We start from the raw sequence: 17796 nt of genomic DNA, 5'->3' as shown, positions 1-17796 counted from the left end.
AATCCTAAAATGACCCCCAGACTCACAGCCATGGGCAGTTCTATTACACGTGTTTGAAAACAGGGCAGCGTTCAAATCCAAATAGACTGTGGCAATTGATTCTTGATCAATGATGGAATGATTCTAATCTCGCACGGGCGGAGGATCAATCGTGTTAATGTCCCGGGATTGGCTGAACTTAATTAGCTCAGGTCCCGGTCCATAGTTTATCTGGTGGTCTGCTTTTGGCCGGGGTCGTTATGTGACCCCATGCTGATTCAGATCGACCATCGTTTCTCTTAGAATAGCAGGGCTAACGGTCCCAGGACAATGTCCAGACCAGCCATTCGATGTCAAGTCTCTGTCATGTCCTCTGTGTCAATCATTTCAGCCAGCCCTGTATCAACACACTGATCCATTCCTTTTCTGCTACCATCTTTAAAGAGGTTACGGTGTGTGTGTCAGACTCAAAGACGGAAAAGAAGAATGAAAGGAGCTCTGAAATTTGGTGTGGCATTTTGTTAGTAGACAGTGCCGTTACAATAATGGCTATCACCCCAAGGAGCACCTATCTTCCTCTTCATCCTCCCCATCTTTGTTCTCTCTGTCCTTTTCCTGTCCACATCCTCCCCTGACCTCAGCCCTTCTTCACAGCAGTCTGTCTGTCCTCATTAAGCGAGGGGAGAGATGGAGGGAGTAGACGGAGGGAAGGAGTGTTCCCTGGGCCTTTTCCCAGCTCTCTTCCCAGGGGGTCTGTTTTTGGTGTCAAATAATAATTGGTGTGTGTTTATATGTGTGTGTTTATGTGTGTGTGTGTGTGCGTGTGTGCGTGGAGAAGGAGTAGTACTGGTAGTCTGAAGAAACTGCATCGAGTCTGAAGAAAGCTCATGAGATACAGAGATGTTGTCAGGTTGAAAGAGTTTCTCTTGTGAGACTTTAGTGACGGAGTTGTCTGGGGTGTTCATTTGACTCCATTAATGATATCAAGATGGCGGAGCCTGATGAGCCCTTAATCACTGGCTCTTACTGGAGCAACAACAGTAACTCACTAACCTTCACAAGTGGAAGTTACCATTCTCCCTCTCTCTCTCTCTCTCTCTCTCTCTCTCTCTCTCTCTCTCGCTCTCTCTCTCTCTTATTTTCTTCCATCTTTTCTCCCTCTTGTAATGGACCAGTCATTGGTATTTTTACTGGTTGATCCTCCCTCTTGGCTGGCACCCCCTCTGCCATCTTGTTTACCATCTGCTTGTTGCCCCCTGTGGGGTAGACAGCCGTCTGCTTCGGGGGGAGGGGGGGGGGGGGGGGCTGTCACATGATGCCCTCAGATTGCGGAGGGTGAGGATGACTCATTATTATAAGGGTCCCATTTATAGAATAGACTGAGTGACACAGAGGTAAAAACAGAGACATGGTGTATAATCAATGGTGAAAGGAGAGAGATGGGTGACATTGACATGTGGGTGACAGAGGAAGTCAGAACGAGAGGGAACACGAATCTCTTGTATCTTTTCGTCACCCCCTAGATGGATGCTGTCTTCTCCATCACAGAGCAAATCTGAGCAAATATGTCAAACTCACAGAGCTGAAGTTATTAACCCTATGAAGACGTGTACACACACACACACACACACATGCACACACACAGCATTACACTGTAGTCGATCTGCTCTCTGTCCTTCCCCTCCCCATCTGATCGATGGCTAGAATGCTCCATTCTTTTCACCTCACTAACCTCTCCAAAGGAATGGAAGTGAAGTGGCTCATGAAATTGACCTGACACAATCAACCACTTTTTCTGTCTCACTCTCTTTTTTTGTTCTCGTTTCCTCCCTCCCTGTCTCCCTCCCTCCGTCCCCGTCTCCCTCCCTCCGTGTCGCTCCCAGAGAGAAGATGACATATCTGGATCTGTCTTGCGCCTAATGTAGCATGATCTAATTCAGCTGAGATGGGCACACCTGGCATTAGATTAACCTGCCCTGGGCACACCTGGTTCTCTGGGGATTTGATTAGGCTGTGATGGGCACAGCTGAGAGAGAGGACACGGGGATTGGATTCACCAGACAACTGGTACACATTGCAGGGAGAGCTGCTGTGCTGCTCTGCAGAGCTCATCTGTTAACTCATATACACACGGATGCACGTGCGCACACAGACATGTACACATGGAGGCACACACACACGCACGCACGCATGCACGCACGGAGGCACACACGCACGCATGCACGCACGGAGGCACACACGCACGCATGCACGCACGGAGGCACACACGCACGCACGCACGGAGGCACACACGCACGCATGCACGCACGGAGGCACACACACACACGCATGCACGCACGGAGGCACACACACACACACAGAAGGTCTGTCTGTTAGAGTACAGATGCTGATGCGTCTGTTTGTAACTACAACCAATGTCGTGATGATAGTGTAGTCCCTCCCCTTTCCACATTCGCTTACATTCTGTGTCCTGCTACTAACTCCCTCTATTCCTCTCGACTCCGGTTAACCAAGGCACAATCTGCCTCTTAGCCTCAAGCTATCTCAGGCAGTATCACAATAAACATGCCCTCGCTCATAAGACTCAAACTGACACAGGCCTCTTTGCCTAGACACATTTAGCCTCCAGTAAACACAAACTTTCTGCATTCTCTCCACCTCCTTCCAGCTAATCAGCTCTCCTGTGTTCTCTGCCCTGCCTAAGACTTCTGAATATAGATGTCAGATATGTACAATATCTATTGCTGTAGACTTCAGTGAGTGGCTTGTATAATATTCTACCAGTGTGTGACCTGTTTTAAACGATTGGCTGTGATTGGTTCAGTACTGTGTGCTGATAGGCTCATTGTATGGTGATAGGAGCACTGATATGTGTTTAACCAGAGAGGAAGAGGCGAAGCGAGAGGAGGAACTGGACCCATCATCATTTTTTTCCCGCTCACCTAGCGAGGAGTATTTGTATGGAGGTCAACGAGTGTCACGGTCTGTCACGCCCTGGTCAAAGTATTTTGTATTTATCTTCATTTATTTGGTCAGGCCAGGGTGTGACATGGGTTTTTGTATGTGGTGTGTATGTATTGGGATTGTAGCTTAGTGGGGTGTTCTAGTTAAGTCTATGGCTGTCTTAAGTGGTTCTCAATCAGAGGCAGGTGTTTATCGTTGTCTCTGATTGGGAACCATATTTAGGCAGCCATATTCTTTGTGTGTTTCGTGGGTGATTGTCCTTAGTGTCCTTGTTCCTGTCTCTGTGTTAGTTGACACAAGTATAGGCTGTTTCGTTTTCGTTACGTTCATTACGTTCTTTGTTTTGTAGTGTTTATAATTGATTCGTGTTTTACGTTTGTTTATTAAACATGGATCGCAATCTACACGCTGCATTTTGGTCCGACTCTCCTTCACTACAAGAGAACCGTTACAGAATCACCCACCACAAAAGGACCAAGCAGCGTGTCAACAGGCAGGAGCCGCAGGAGAGGCAACAGAGGCAGCAGCAGCAGGAGCAGCAGCAACTACAGTGGGAGAGGTTGCACTACTTGGAGAAATGGACTTGGGAGGAGATTCTAGACGGGAAAGGACCCTGGGAACAGCCTGGAGATTATTGTCGCCCCAAAGCCGAGCTGGATGCAGCAAAAGCAGAGAGGCGGCATTATGAGGAGCTAGCACGGCAGAGCGGATGGAAGCCCGAGAGTCAGCCCCAAAAATGTCTTGGGGGGAGGCTCACAGGGAGTAGGGCTACGCCAGGTAGGAGACCTGCGCAAACTCCCTGTGCTTACCGGGGGGCTAGAGAGACCGGGCAGGCACCGTGTTATGCAGTGGTGCGCACGGTGTCCCCAGTGCGGGTGCATAGCCCGGTGCGGTATATTCCAGCTCCTCGTATCGGCCGGGCTAGAGTGGGCATCGAGCCAGGTAAGGTTGGGCAGGCTTGGTGCTCAAGAGCTCCAGTGCGCCTGCACGGTCCGGTCTATCCAGTACCACCTCCACACCCCAGCCCTCCGGTAGCAGCTCCCCGCACCAGGCTTCCTGTGCGTGTCCTCGGTCCAGTACCACCAGTGCCAGCACCACGCATCAGCCCTACAGTGCGCCTCGCCTCTGCCGGAGTCTCCCGCCTGTTCAGCGCTGCCAGAGCCTTCCTCTCCAGCGTCGCCGGAGCTTCCCGTCTGCCCAGCGCCGCCAGTCTGCCCAGCGCCGCTAGTGCCGCCAGTCTGCCCAGCTCCGCCAGTCTGCCCAGCGCCGCCAGTGCCGCCAGTCTGCCCAGCGCCGCAAGTGCCGCCAGTCTGCCCAGCGCCGCCAGTCTGCCCAGCGCCGCCAGTCTTCCCTGTGCCGCCAGTCTGCCCAGCGCCGCCAGTGCCGCCAGTCTGCCCAGCGCCGCCAGTCTGCCCAGCGCCGCAAGTGCCGCCTGTCTGCCCAGCACCGCCAGTCTGCCCAGTGCCGCCAGTCTGCCCTGTGCCGCCAGTCTGCCCAGCGCCGCCAGTGCCGCCAGTCTGCCCAGCGCCGCCAGTCGGCCCAGTGCCGCCAGTCTGCCCAGCGCTGCCAGAGCCTTTCGCCTCCCCAGCGCTGCCGGAGTCTCCCGCCTGTTCAGCTCTGCCAGAGCCTTCCTCCTCTACAGCGCTGCTGGAGTCTCCTGCCTGTTCAGCGCAGCCAGAGCTGCCAGCCTATATGAAGCAGCCAGAGCTGCCAGCCTGCATGGAGCAGCCAGAGCTGTCAGTCTGCATGAAGCAGCCAGAGCTGCCAGTCTGCATGAAGCAGCCAGAGCTGCCAGTCTGCATGGAGCAGCCAGAGGTGTCAGTCTGCATGGAGCAGCCAGAGCTGTCAGTCTGCAAGGAGCCGTCAGTCTGCAAGGAGCTGCCAGTCTGCAAGGAGCTGCCAGTCTGCACGGAGCTGCCAGTCTGCAAGGAGCTGTCAGTCTGCACGGAGCTGCCAGCCTGCACGGAGCTGTCTGTCTGCAAGGAGCTGTCTGTCTGCAAGGAGCTGTCTGTCTGCAAGGAGCTGTCAGTCTGTAAGGAGCTGCCAGTCTGCACGGAGCTGCCAGAGCTGCCAGTCTGTAAGAAGCCGCCAGAGCTGTCAGCCTACATGGAGCAGTCAGCGTGGAGCAGCCAGAGCTGCCAGTCAGCATGGAGCAGCCAGATCTTTCAGTCTGCCAGGATCCGCCAGTCAGCCAGACTCTTCCAGATCCGCCAGTCAACCAGACTCTTCCAGATCCGCCAGTCAGCCAGACTCTTCCAGATCCGCCAGTCAGCCAGACTCTTCCAGATCCGCCAGTCAGCCAGACTCTTCCAGATCCGCCAGTCAGCCAGACTCTTCCAGATCCGCCAGTCAGCCAAACTCTTCCAGATCCGCCAGTCAGCCAAACTCTTCCAGATCCGCCAGTCAGCCAGACTCTTCCAGATCCGCCAGTCAGCCAGACACTTCCAGATCCGCCAGTCAGCCAGACTCTTCCAGATCCGCCAGTCAGCCAGACTCTTCCAGATCTGCTAGTCAACCAGACTCTTCCAGATCTGCCAGTCAACCAGACTCTTCCAGATCCACCAGTCAGCCGGGATCTGACAGAACTGCCAGTCGGCCAGGATCCGCCAGTCGGCCAGAATCCGCCAGTCAACCAGGATCCGCCAGTCAGCCAGGATCTGCCAGATCCACCAGTCAGCCAGGATCTGCCAGTCAGCCGGGGTCAGCCGGGATCTGCCAGTCAGCCGGGATCTGCCAGTCAGCCGGGATCTGCCAGTCAGCCAGGATCTGCCGAAACCAGGATCTGGTAGATCCATCAACCTGCCTGAGCGTCCTCTCACTCCTGAGCTTCCTCTCACTCCTGAGCTTCCTCTCACTCCTGAGCTTCCTCTCACTCCTGAGCTTCCCCTCAGTGCTGAGCTTCCCCTCAGTCCCGAGCTTCCCCTCAGTCCCGAGCTGTCTCAGTCCTGAGCTGTCCCTCAGTCCCGATCTGCTCCTCAGTCCAGTAGGGATCTGGGTGAGGACTACTAGGCCATGGTCGGCGGCGAGGGTGGACTATCCAAGGACGCGAGGAGAAGGAACTAAAACATTGATTGAGTGGGGTCCACGTCCCGCGCCGGAGCCGCCACCATGGACAGACGCCCACCCGGACCCTCCCTATTGTTTTGAGGTGCATTCGGGAGTCCGCACCTTAGGGGGGGGGGGGGTTCTGTCACGCCCTGGTCAAAGTATTTTGTGTTTATCTTAATTTATTTGGTCAGGCCAGGGTGTGACATGGGTTTTTGTATGTGGTGTGTATGTATTGGGATTTTAGCTTAGTGGGATGTTCTAGTTAAGTCTATGGCTGTCTGAAATGGTTCTCAATCAGAGGCAGGTGTTTATCGTTGTCTCTGATTGGGAACCATATTTAGGCAGCCATATTCTTTGTGTGTTTCGTGGGTGATTGTCCTTAGTGTCCTTGTTCCTGTCTCTGTGTTAGTTGACACAAGTATAGGCTGTTTCGTTTTCGTTACGTTCATTACGTTCTTTGTTTTGTAGTGTTTATAATTGATTCGTGTTTTACGTTTGTTTATTAAACATGGATCGCAATCTACACGCTGCATTTTGGTCCGACTCTCCTTCACTACAAGAGAACCGTTACACGGTCGTCATATGGAGGAGACCAAGGTGCAGCGTGAAATGAATACATAACTCTTTAATTAAAGAGAGAACACTGAACAAACTCTACAAAACGAACCGTGACGCTAATATGACTAGTGCAGACAGGCAACTAAACATAGAATAACAACCCACAAAATAACCTAGGAATATGGCTACCTAAATATGGTTCCCAATCAGAGACAACGATAAACAGCTGCCTCTGATTGAGAACCAATCTAGGCAACCATAGACATGTAAACACCTAGACTAGAAAAACCCCATGACATACAAAAACCCCTAGACAATACAAAAACTAAACAAACCACCCTTGTCACACCCTGACCTAACCAAATAATAAAGATAAAAAAGATAACCAAGGTCAGGGCGTGACAACGAGAGTTGAATTTGGTTAACAAAATAATGAATAGCTTATTTGCTACATGTGGCTTATTTGATCGAATGGAAGTTTTGTAATGCTTAGGTTTTTACGAGTGTACGAAGTAGGACACGTGACAACTTTGAGAGAAAAAAACACTTTATATCGAAGTTGAGCCTGTTGTTCACTGCCGTCTCATTGGCTGGAATGGTCCCACCTGCCTCCTCCCGACTGCCTTGCATTTTTGAAGACATTTATTTTCATTGTTAGAGCAGCCACTTGAGTATCTAGTATATATATATTATGGATAATATGTGGTTTAACACACATCCCTGCCTCTAGCTACCACCCCTCCCTCCCTCATCTCAACAGGTCAGGAGGTCCATGTAGCTGCTGGCTCTGTGTGTGTGGTTCAATCCATCTTCCAGCAACAGGTGTCGAGTGGAATCAGTATCGAACTCTGACATCGACAATGCAACGCAGAGAGGAGAGAGGGAGCAGGTAGGGCCAGTCATCAGGCGAGAAGCGAAGAGAGGAAAGTGCATTTCAAGACATCCATAGAGTAGAGTAGGCCTCAATGTTCCCTTAAAGCTGCACATGGTCGCGCAGCTCCCCCGGGACTGCCTTGCAGAATAAATTTCAGCCCGCACAGAGAAGCATGAGATTGAACTCCACAAACTTTCTAGGTTTCCCCTTTAGTTAACACTATCAACGTTTCCCTCTACTGTGTGAATTGTGCTCGAATCAATGCAATATTAGCTACTGTCAATGCAACAACCTGAAGCAAAACAAAGCATGCAAGAGATTTTCTGTTAGGCAGAGCACATTGGAGTAGGATTCTATTGCATTTACAGGCATGACTCCGGCCCATATTGAGCTGGACTGTGTTTACAGCGTGAGGGGTTACGAGTAGATGCGCTTGTTTTGAGATCAAAGCGAGAGCTGCATGTAGCCACCTGTGCACATTTGTTCATATTCTTTGCTAGGTAAAGAGCTTTTTTTTAATGTCTTAAAGGGGCAGTGTTGTATTTTGAGACAGGCTTTGATAAGCTAAGTAGCCAATAGGCAGAGGGTAGCATTATTTGTCTGATTCTCTGTTATAATGGTGTGGGAAAAATAATGATATTTATTTGGTGAAGTGGTTTCTTGCATCAAACAACAGAACATTTTCAGTCACCTCCTTGTCTGAAGGAGCAACAGGTTCATGTAAAAACAAATGTAGGCATTTTCTCCATTGTTTTTTATGGTAGGTCTACATTAGGATCAAATAGCGACGGTAGCGTACTTGGCCACTGGTATAACTGTAACTTAAAGTGGGTACAAACGCAGTGTTCACAGTAAACGTGCCAGAAGTTGCACAGAATTTTCACAACGTTCAAGTCTGCGCTCATCAGACCTGAAATTTGCTCAGTGGCGAAAACAATTATGTGAACATTGGTTGCCTCATCTCGTTTTTTTTCAAAGATTACAATATGGAGAAAAAAAGAATCAAGTAAAATAACATTCACAGATGAGTCACAGTAGGTTGTGCATGACTGATGTGTACCAGTATTCAGTTGGCAACTGACTTCTGATATGATTTGCCCCTTTTTAAATGACTCAATGATTGTGAATGAGATATGAGATCAAGCTCACAGACACGGTTCCCTATTGGTATTCCGAGCATGGCATATCTCTGTTCTCTCTGTCAGGGAGCTGTACATTGTCTCCTCTCTTCTCCCATAGCGCAGACAGGCCTTTTGGGAAAACACATTTAGGTTCCCATGGTTACAGTGGATGTACTGAAAAGTTTTTTTTTTTTAACCCTCTGAATTTTGCTTATTTTCCATAGTATCATTCTCCTTCTTAATTTGTGCTCCTGGCACATTGTGCTTCATAGTCATTTGTATGCAGTGCAACTCCAACTGCCTCCCTAAATGTGTGGCTGAGAGGAGCTGATGGGCTTTAAGAAGAGGTTTAGCAGCCAGCTGTGTGATATAAGTTATCCTCTAAAAAAGTAGAGAACAGACAACCCCCGAAAGGCCCTCCTCAAAGCAGCCTGTTATCAAGTCGCTCTGTTCCTAGAGACAGACCTGTCTGCAGCGTTTTGTCTCAACCTACACTTACAGCCAGAACAGGTGTTCCTGCCTCGCCTTCATTTCAACACTGCTACCCCCGCCGTCTCACCTCACGTCCTTCTTTAACAAGCTGTTTGTTCCTCGTTCGCTGGGAGAGGAGCGAAGTGGGATTCGCTAATCTCTGAATTCATTATCCGCCTATTACCATCCCCGGCACCTGGGTCCCGACAGGCACTCCTGTGTTCCCTCCATCCTAAGCACACATTTATAAAGTAGCGACTGACTATACTGTCTGTCTGTTTCTAAAATCCCACTCCCAGCTCTGTGCTGTCCTAGGGCCTATATGCTCTGCCGTGTAAAACAAGCAGAGTACAATGGAATGGTGTCCTGTTTTTCCAAAGATGACACATGGCGTGATAAGGCTTTGTTTCTGTAGGGACAATGTGTTCTCCCCACATGTTAATGCTAATGTGTTGCTCAGTGATACATCACCCGCGGGCCGTTTACTATCCGTCTCGGGGGGGGGGGGGGGGGGCTGCTGATGTGTATCGATCGTGAACACACACAAAAAAAAGAGGTAAATCAGCACATCTCCATGGTTATGGGGAGGTGGAGAGGGCGTAGAGGAGGGAGTCTGGAACGGGGCCCTGGCGTTTCGCTGTAGAGGCTAGCACAGAATCAATCGGTGCAGGATCAGAATCAATGGCATCGATGGCAATTTTGACGTTGGGTTTTGACAAGCTGATCCTCCATTGTGGGCACTCTTGCACTCTATTGCTCTTCCTCACACACCAGCCCACCTCTGGCTGCAAACAACAATCCCTGTTCTCCAGGTGATTCACTGCTGACCATGGAGGTTGTTTGTAATAGGTGACTACCTCTGTCATACTGCATGTGTAATGTGTAGAGTTGTGCTATCCCCCACGGACTCTTCAATCCCCTCCATACGTATACTATTGAAGCTCTGCTTAACTAAGCATGGCCCTGAGAGTGATTTTTATCTCACCGGGGTGCACATTTGTCTCATCTGAATAGCTTTCATGGGATTTAATCGCTTTCCAATTGTGCTCCAAGATATAATGGCACATCAAGTGTGTCTCAAGCACTCCCACTATGCTAACATTGAGCCAATCCCATCCACATAAGGATCCTCTCCTCAGTCGACATATTTTCTTGTTCCCAGCGATGGGCCTTTGCCAGTTACCACTTTCTTAGAATGTTGTTATAGCCCTGGCAAGCTAGGTTACCCACCATGGTGACACCAGCAGTCCCAGAGGGTCACAGTGGAGCCAGTCTGCAGATGTTTAGCTCTATGTGTGTGTGTGTGTGTGTGTGTGTGTGTGTGTGTGTGTGTGTGTGTTAGCGCCCTCCCCAGTGTGTGTGAGCCACCTCTCTAAACCAACAGTGCTGTGAGCGATTAGCCTGGCTCTGTCCTGGTTAATGAGGTCCTTGTTAAAGTTGGATGTCTCTGTTCCACCGTAGTCGGGGAGATTTAGCGCCAGTTCCTCAGGGAGAAGATGAACCCCACTGAGTTCTGCCCCAGCGAGCAGAGTAGTGATGCGTGGGTTAACTTATAACCCGCAGTCCCCGCGGTTATATCCTCAGGGCGGGCGGGTTCAGGATCATTAAATATTGTGTGGATGAAGGGTGGGTTGAATAAAGAAAACAATACCTTCAGAAATCCATTCAATTATTGTGCAGTTTATATCTATAGGTCACATTGAGGTTTTTCTTTCATTATTTTAGGCTGTCTGGCATTAGTGCTTAAGCCACAGGATCTAACTGTACAAGCGCCAAATAGCCTACACGCCAATCTCCAAAATGTATTTGGGAAACGGCAGAAGAAGCTCAAGTCGATCCACTGAGACAAAAAGGACAACGTCCGAGTTTTAATTCAGTAGAGAAAAGCTGTCGAAAGGGACAGTTGAAAATGAAGAGAAGGGAGGGCCAGAAAAGGTATGTTTGGGAAAGATTTGGTGGAGTGTTAAAAGAGGAGGATAGCAGTTATGCTACGTTATGTGTGATGATTGTGAGGTGCTATACAAATTTGACAGTCACAAGACAGGGACTTCAAATAGCACGTCAAGGGAACTGTAGCCCACTGTTCAGATGGGTTAAATGGAAACTCAAGTCTGGACACTGACTGTAGGTCTATAACCTCTCACATATTAGCGGGTGGGTGGGTGCGGGTGAACAAACAGCTGACCCGCGCACCATTAGAGCAGAACTCTGACGATGGCATCATGTGGTCACAGGAAACACTCTGCCTGCCTGCCTGTCTGTCTGTCTGCCTGTCTGTCTCACTCTGCAATGCCCCCAAGGGAGTTTGTGTTGTGTGTGGGTGTCTGTCTCTGTATCTGTGTGTGTCCTTGTGTGCATGCTTAAATTTCATCTGTGTGTGCGTGTGCATGTGTGCGCTTTGAATGTCTGAGTATGGGGCAATGATACCATCAGAACTACCGTCCTCACCTCATCCCCTCACTGTAGAGCTCTGCATAACATATGGCTATCCTCAATACTGGGTCAAACAGATCTGGCTCATTTACGCAAAAAGTTTCCATGATGTGTCTCCAACATTCTTTTGATTTCAGTTGTTATTGAAGTAGCTTTAGGATTTTTCAGAAAAGCATTAGAAACAACGATGAAGTCATAAAGTCTGCGTTTGGTTTACAGCTGTCTGGCTGAACTTAAAATGAGTTTCTCCTCATTACTCTGTTTTCTTCCTGCTTGACTGGGAAGGATGGTCTCCAGAAGACGCTCTGTTTCCAAGCCCGTTCTAGCGGTAGTTCCAGTAGCTCCGAGACAGAGGCGGTGCTGTACACTATACATAATGATGTGTCACAGAAGCCATGCTACCTACTTGCCCTCAATAATGGTGTCTGCCAAAGCAATGAATAATGGAGGATACTGTTCCGTGTGTCTGCATGCCACTACCATTCTCTCCTGCCACTTTAATGAATAATAGATCCCCTGTTTCTTCTCCTCTCTCTCTCTCCTCTCTTTCTTTAGGGACTGCGAGGAAGGGACGAGGGGGCAACGAGCTGCATTAGAGGAGTGAGGGCAGTCTGAGGGCAACAGGATCTGAAAAGGAAGACTTGGCTGATATAGAGGAGGGAGAAGGTAACCCCAGGACTTCAGAGGGGGGGGAGGGGGAGGAGGGGGGGTTAGGTGCAGCGCTGGACTGCAGGACTGAAGGACTGGATGCTAGCCTCCGTAGTCCCCAGCAGGTCCCAGCTCCCACAGAGATGGCCTCCAACTTCAACGACATCGTCAAGCAGGGATACGTCCGCATGCGCAGCAGGAAACTGGGGGTGAGTGGAGCCCCAAACTGAACTGGAGGTCTTTTGGGAGTCTCCGTCCTTAGCGAGGGGTGTGTGTGTGTGTGTGTGTGTGCTTCTGCATGTCTTTTAACTGCCTGTATCTCATGAAAGGGAAAAGAGAAAAGGAAGTAATGGACGATAACGGCCTGTCTTGTGCTCCGCAGTGTAGTGACAGTTTGTTGGTTGATGTATTCATTGATTTTCTCTTCACCTCTGCTTCAAGCCATGAATATGAACATGAAGTATCCATATCAGTATGGTAATGCATATGAGTCAGTGCTGAATGACGTACATCTGGTTGTTGGAATTAGTCTTTTGGGGATGAGTCAGATGAATTATGTCAATGAACACAAATGAAATGTTTTTAATTATACACTTATGACTATTAGTCAGTATGGCACAGACTGCCTGATTTACATTTGACATTTTAGCCTCCCGTATTTCTAGTCCTCATAACGACCACGGAGCACAATTGATCTGCTTTAGTTGTATTGATTCTCCTCGAAACTGGAGAGGATTTTCATTCAGATATTTATTCCGAGGAAATTCTCCTTTAAACGCCTCGTTTTGGTTTCCCTCATTTGGAAGTATTGTTTTGTCTGTGTTGGCGTGAAGCCAGACTGAGGTGTGTCCTCACACTGAGGTCAAGTCCAGGCGTTATCAGAAGGAGACTGATAGCACGGAGGCGGAGGGATTGCGACACGTCGTGTGTCAGTGGAATAATGAACTGGCTTCAACCTGTTCTGTGAGAAAACGCCTCTATCAGACGAGGAAGGTATACTGTCTGGTGAGAACACAGCCTGGTAAAAGAAGGGTTAGATTTGTATGGCAGGGCTGTTCTCTGTGTGATCCTCTCATGGTTTTCTTCGTTTTCCCCATAGAACCATTTATGGTTCCAGGTAGAACCTTTTAGTGGCGAAAGGGTTCACTTGGATCCAAAAATAGTATTAGGCAAGTCGTTTGTGCATTAGTGGTTTAATCCTGCGGTCGTGTTTCTGTGCTCAGGGGTAAAGATACAGGCTTAGTGTCAGTGTGGTGTGGCAGTCCTCTGTAATGCACAGACTCAGTTACAGACACTGTAGCTCTAAGGAGAGATTACCCATGTCTGTATCTCTCTACCTACCCAGAGGAGACAGTGGACTACACACACACACACACACACACACACACTGGTTTCTCTCTCAGCTGGTTTTGGCCCTCTTATTGCGGTGTACATACATGTTCATTTAAGACTTGGAGCCTTGTTGGATAGTCCCGAAGAGACCATCAGGCTAACCCCTCTCTTCTATCCCCTAACCATACCTACTGTCCTACCACCTCTTCCACCCAACCTCATACCTTCCTGCAGCGCTTTCTATCTCTGTGTCATGGTATGACGTCTCTTCTTTTCTCTGGCTGTAATTATTACAGGAGGCAGGGTCTTGGGTTTCTGACCCGAGGAGAACACCACCACAGTAGTTTAGGCTTGTCTCTCTCTATGTCCTCCTCTACTCCATTTCTATCTCCTTCAGCGTGGTGACGCATAGCTCCCCGGGGAAGCCAAGCAGTGGATTACCTGAGTTTGGTTTACACCTTCCTCTCTCATGGTCTTTCTCTCTGTTCACTTTCTCTGTCTGTCTGTCTGTCTCTCTGTCGGTCTGTCTCTCTGTCGGTCTCTCTCTCTGTCGGTCTCTCTCTGTCTCTCTCTCTCTGTCTGTCTGTCTGTCTGTCTGTCTGTCTGTCTGTCTGTCTGTCTGTCTGTCTGTCTGTCTGTCTGTCTGTCTGTCTGTCTGTCTGTCTGTCTGTCTGTCTGTCTGTCTGTCTGTCTCTCTCTCTCTCTGTCTGTCTCTGTCTCTCTCTCTCTCTCTGTCTGTCTCTCTGTCTCTCTCTCTCTCTCTCTCTCTCTCTATTGTTGTCTGTCTGTCTGTCTGTCTGTCTGTCTGTTGTCTGTCTGTCTGTCTGTCTGTCTGTCTGTCTGTCTGTCTGTCTGTCTGTCTGTCTGTCTGTCTGTCTGTCTGTCTGTCTGTCTGTCTGTCTGTCTGTCTGTCTGTCTGTCTGTCTGTCTGTCTCTCAATTCAATTTCAATTCAATTTTAGGGCTTTAATTGGAATGGGAAGCATATGTTAACATTGCCAAAGCAAGTGAAGTAGATAATAAACAAAAGTGAAATAAACAATAAAAATTAACAATAAACATTACACTCACAGATGTTCCAAAATAATAAATACATTTCAAATGTCATATTATGTCTATGTACAGTGTTGTAACGGTCTGCAAATAGTTAAAGTACAAAACGGAAAGTAAATAAACATACAGTGCCTTGCAAAAGTACTCATCCCCTTGGTGTTTTTCCTATTTTGTTGCATTACAACCTGTAATTTACATTTCATTTTTATTTGGATTCCATGTAATGGACATATACAAAATATTCCAAATTGGTGAAGTGAAATGAAAAAAAAATAAACCAACATAAAAGTGGTGCGTGCATATGTATTCACCCCCTTAGCTAGGAAGCCCCTAAATAAGATCTGGTGCAACCAATTACCTTCAGAAGTCACATAATTAGTTATTTTGCACACAGGTGGACTTTATTTAAGTGTCACATGATCTGTCACATGATCTCAGTATATATACACCTGTTCTGAAAGGCCCCAGAGTCTGCAACACCACTAAGCAAGGGGCACCACCAAGACCAAGGAGCTCTCCAAACAGGTCAGGGACAAAGTTGAGGAGAAGTACAGTTCAGGGTTGGGTTATAAAAAAAGATCAGAAACTTTGAACATCCCACGGAGCACCATTTAAATCCATTTATTTAAAAAATGGAAATAATATGGCACCACAACAAACCTGCCAAGAGAGGGCCGCCCACCAAAACTCATGGACCAGGCAAGGAGGGCATTAATCAGAGGCAACAAAGAGACCGAAGATAACCCTGAAGGAGCTGCAAAGCTCCTCAGCGGAGATTGGAGTATCTGTCCATAGGACCACTTTAAACTTCTTATGGAGGAGTGTTCCTGTGGCGGGATTAGAGCAGCGGAAATTTAGAGCGCCACCTATAGTTTTTGATAAAACTCAAACTTTCATTAAAACACACATGCAAGATACTGAATTAAAGCTACACTCGTTGTGAATCTAGCCACCAAGACAGATTTGTAAAATGCTTTTCGGCGAAAGCATGAGAAGCTATTATCTGATAGCATGCACCCCCCAGAATAGCAGACGTCACTTAAACAACAGATTTTGCGGTAGCCGGCGCTACCCAAATCGCAGAAATAAAATATAAATTACCTTTGACGAGCTTCTCTGTTGGCACTCATATATGTCCCATAAACATCACAATTGGGTCTTTTTCCCGATTAAATCCGTCATTGTATACCCAAAATGTCATTTTATAAAGACCGGTCTGATCCAGGAAAATTCCGCTTTACAAGACGCAACGTCACTTTTTAAAATTACAAAAGTTGCCTATAAACTTTTACAAATCACTTCAAACTACTTTTCTAAACCAACTTTAGGTATTAATAATAAACGTTAATAATCTATAAAAATTATCACGGGGCGATCTGTATTCGATAGCAGCAAGTCTTGAAATCATCGTCCATGTTTTCAATTTCACAACATCCTGTGGTGAGCCTAAAACAGGAAGGGCCAATACGTCATCTAACCAAGGATAAAGGAGACTTCAAATGCCAGTACTGGCGACATCGTGTGGAAGCTGTAGGCATTTACAGGGCATCCTCATTTATTTTCTTTCGCCTTAGACAATACATTGAATGGCGGATGAATATTTTTTTTGTGTGTTTGGTAAACAGTTTTACCAGGGATTTTTACTCCTAAACACGTTCTGTTATAGCCACAGACACGATTTAACCAGTTTTAGAGACTTCAGAGTGTTTTCTATACACACATACTTATCATATGCATATACTATATTCCTGGCATGAGTAGCAGGACTTTGAAATGTTGCATGATTTTTAACAAAAAGCTGCGAAAATTCGCATCATCCCTAACAGGTTTTAAGCTGTACACTCCATAGAGCTGGGTTTTACGGAAGAGTGGCCAGAAAAAGCTATTGCTTAAAGACGTTTGGTGTTCGCCAAATGGCATGTGGGAGACTCCCCAAACATATGGAAGAAGGTACTCCGGTCAGATGAGACAAAAATTTAGCTTTTTGGCCATCAAGGCAAATGCTATGTCTGGTGCAAACCCAACACCTCTCATCATCCCGAGAACACCATCTCTACAGTGAAGCATGGTGGTGGCAGCATCATGCTGTGGGGATGTTTTTCATCGGCAGGGACTGGGAAACTGGTCAGAATTGAAGGAATGATGGAGGGTGCTAAATACAGGGAAATTCTTGAGGGAAACCTATTTCAGTCTTTAAGAGATTTGAGACTCTGGACGGAGGTTCACCTTCCAGCAGGACAATAACCCTAAGCATACTGCTAAAGCAACACTCCAGTGGTTTAAGGGGAAACATTTAAATGTCTTGGAATAGCCTAGTCAAAGCCCACACCTCAATCCAATTGAGAATCTGTGGTATGACTAAAAGATTGCTGTACACTAGCAGAACCCATCCAACTTGAAGGAGTTGGAGCAGTTTTGCCTTGAAGAATGTGCAAAAATCCCAGTGGCTAGATGTGCCAAGCTTATAGAGACATACCCCAAGAGACTTGCAGCTGTAATTGCTGCAGAAGGTGGCTCTACAAAGTATTGACTTTGGGGGGGTGAATAGTTATGCACGCTCAAGTTTTCAGTTTTTTTGTCTTATTTTTTGTTTGTTTCACAAGAAAATATTTTGCATCTTCAAAATGGTAGCCAAGTTGTGTAAATCAAATCATACAAAACCCCCCCAAAATTATTTTTTATTCCAGGTTGTAAGGCAATAAAATGCTAAGCGGGGTGAATACTTTCGCAAGCCACTGTACATACTGTACGGATTGTATTTACAATGGTGTTTGTTCTTCACTGGTTGCCATTTTCTTGTGGCAACAGGTCATAAATCTTGTTGCTGTGATGGCACCCAGTAGATATTGGAGTTTATCAAAATTGAGTTTTCGAATTCTTTGTGGATCTGTGTAGTCCAAGGACAATATGCGTCTCTAATATGGTCATACATTTGGCAGGAGGTTAGGAAGTGCAGCTCAGTTTCCACCTCATTTTTGGGCAGTGTGCACATAGGCAGACCTGGCTCTCAAGAGAAGACAGGCTATGGCGGCCTTTCTCAATAGCAAGGCTATGCTCACTGAGTCTGTACATAGTCAAAGCTTTCCTTCAGTTTGGGTCAGTCACAGTGGTAAGGTATTCTTCCGCTGTGTACTCTCTGTTTAGGGTCAAATAGCATTCTAGTTTGCTCAGTTTTTTTGTTGTTAATTCTTTCCAATGTGTCGAGTAATTATCTTTTTGTTTTCTCATGATTTTGCTGGGTCTAATTGTGTTGCTGTCCTGGGGCTCTGTGGGGTCTGTTTGTGTTTGTCAACAGAGCCCCAGGACCAGCTTGCTT

The 17796-nt window shown here is 47.5% G+C and overlaps 1 protein-coding gene across 1 annotated transcript in view; it reads left to right on the top strand.

Moving 5' to 3' along the window:
- Positions 1 to 17796, top strand: part of LOC115113553 (docking protein 4-like) — a 57289-nt gene that overhangs the window by 20220 nt on the left and 19273 nt on the right. Inside the window, exon 2 of the mRNA XM_029641333.2 lies at positions 12004 to 12305. Within this exon, the coding sequence (XP_029497193.1) occupies positions 12240 to 12305 (66 nt within the window). The 5' untranslated portion in view covers positions 12004 to 12239. The remainder of the gene's footprint in view (positions 1 to 12003; positions 12306 to 17796) is intronic.

Source organism: Oncorhynchus nerka, linkage group LG28 (genome assembly GCF_034236695.1).
Source record: "Oncorhynchus nerka isolate Pitt River linkage group LG28, Oner_Uvic_2.0, whole genome shotgun sequence".
NCBI classification, from domain to species: Eukaryota; Metazoa; Chordata; class Actinopteri; order Salmoniformes; family Salmonidae; genus Oncorhynchus; species Oncorhynchus nerka.
Note: the sequence above shows the minus strand (reverse complement) of the source record. Positions and strands in the feature narration are given on the sequence as shown.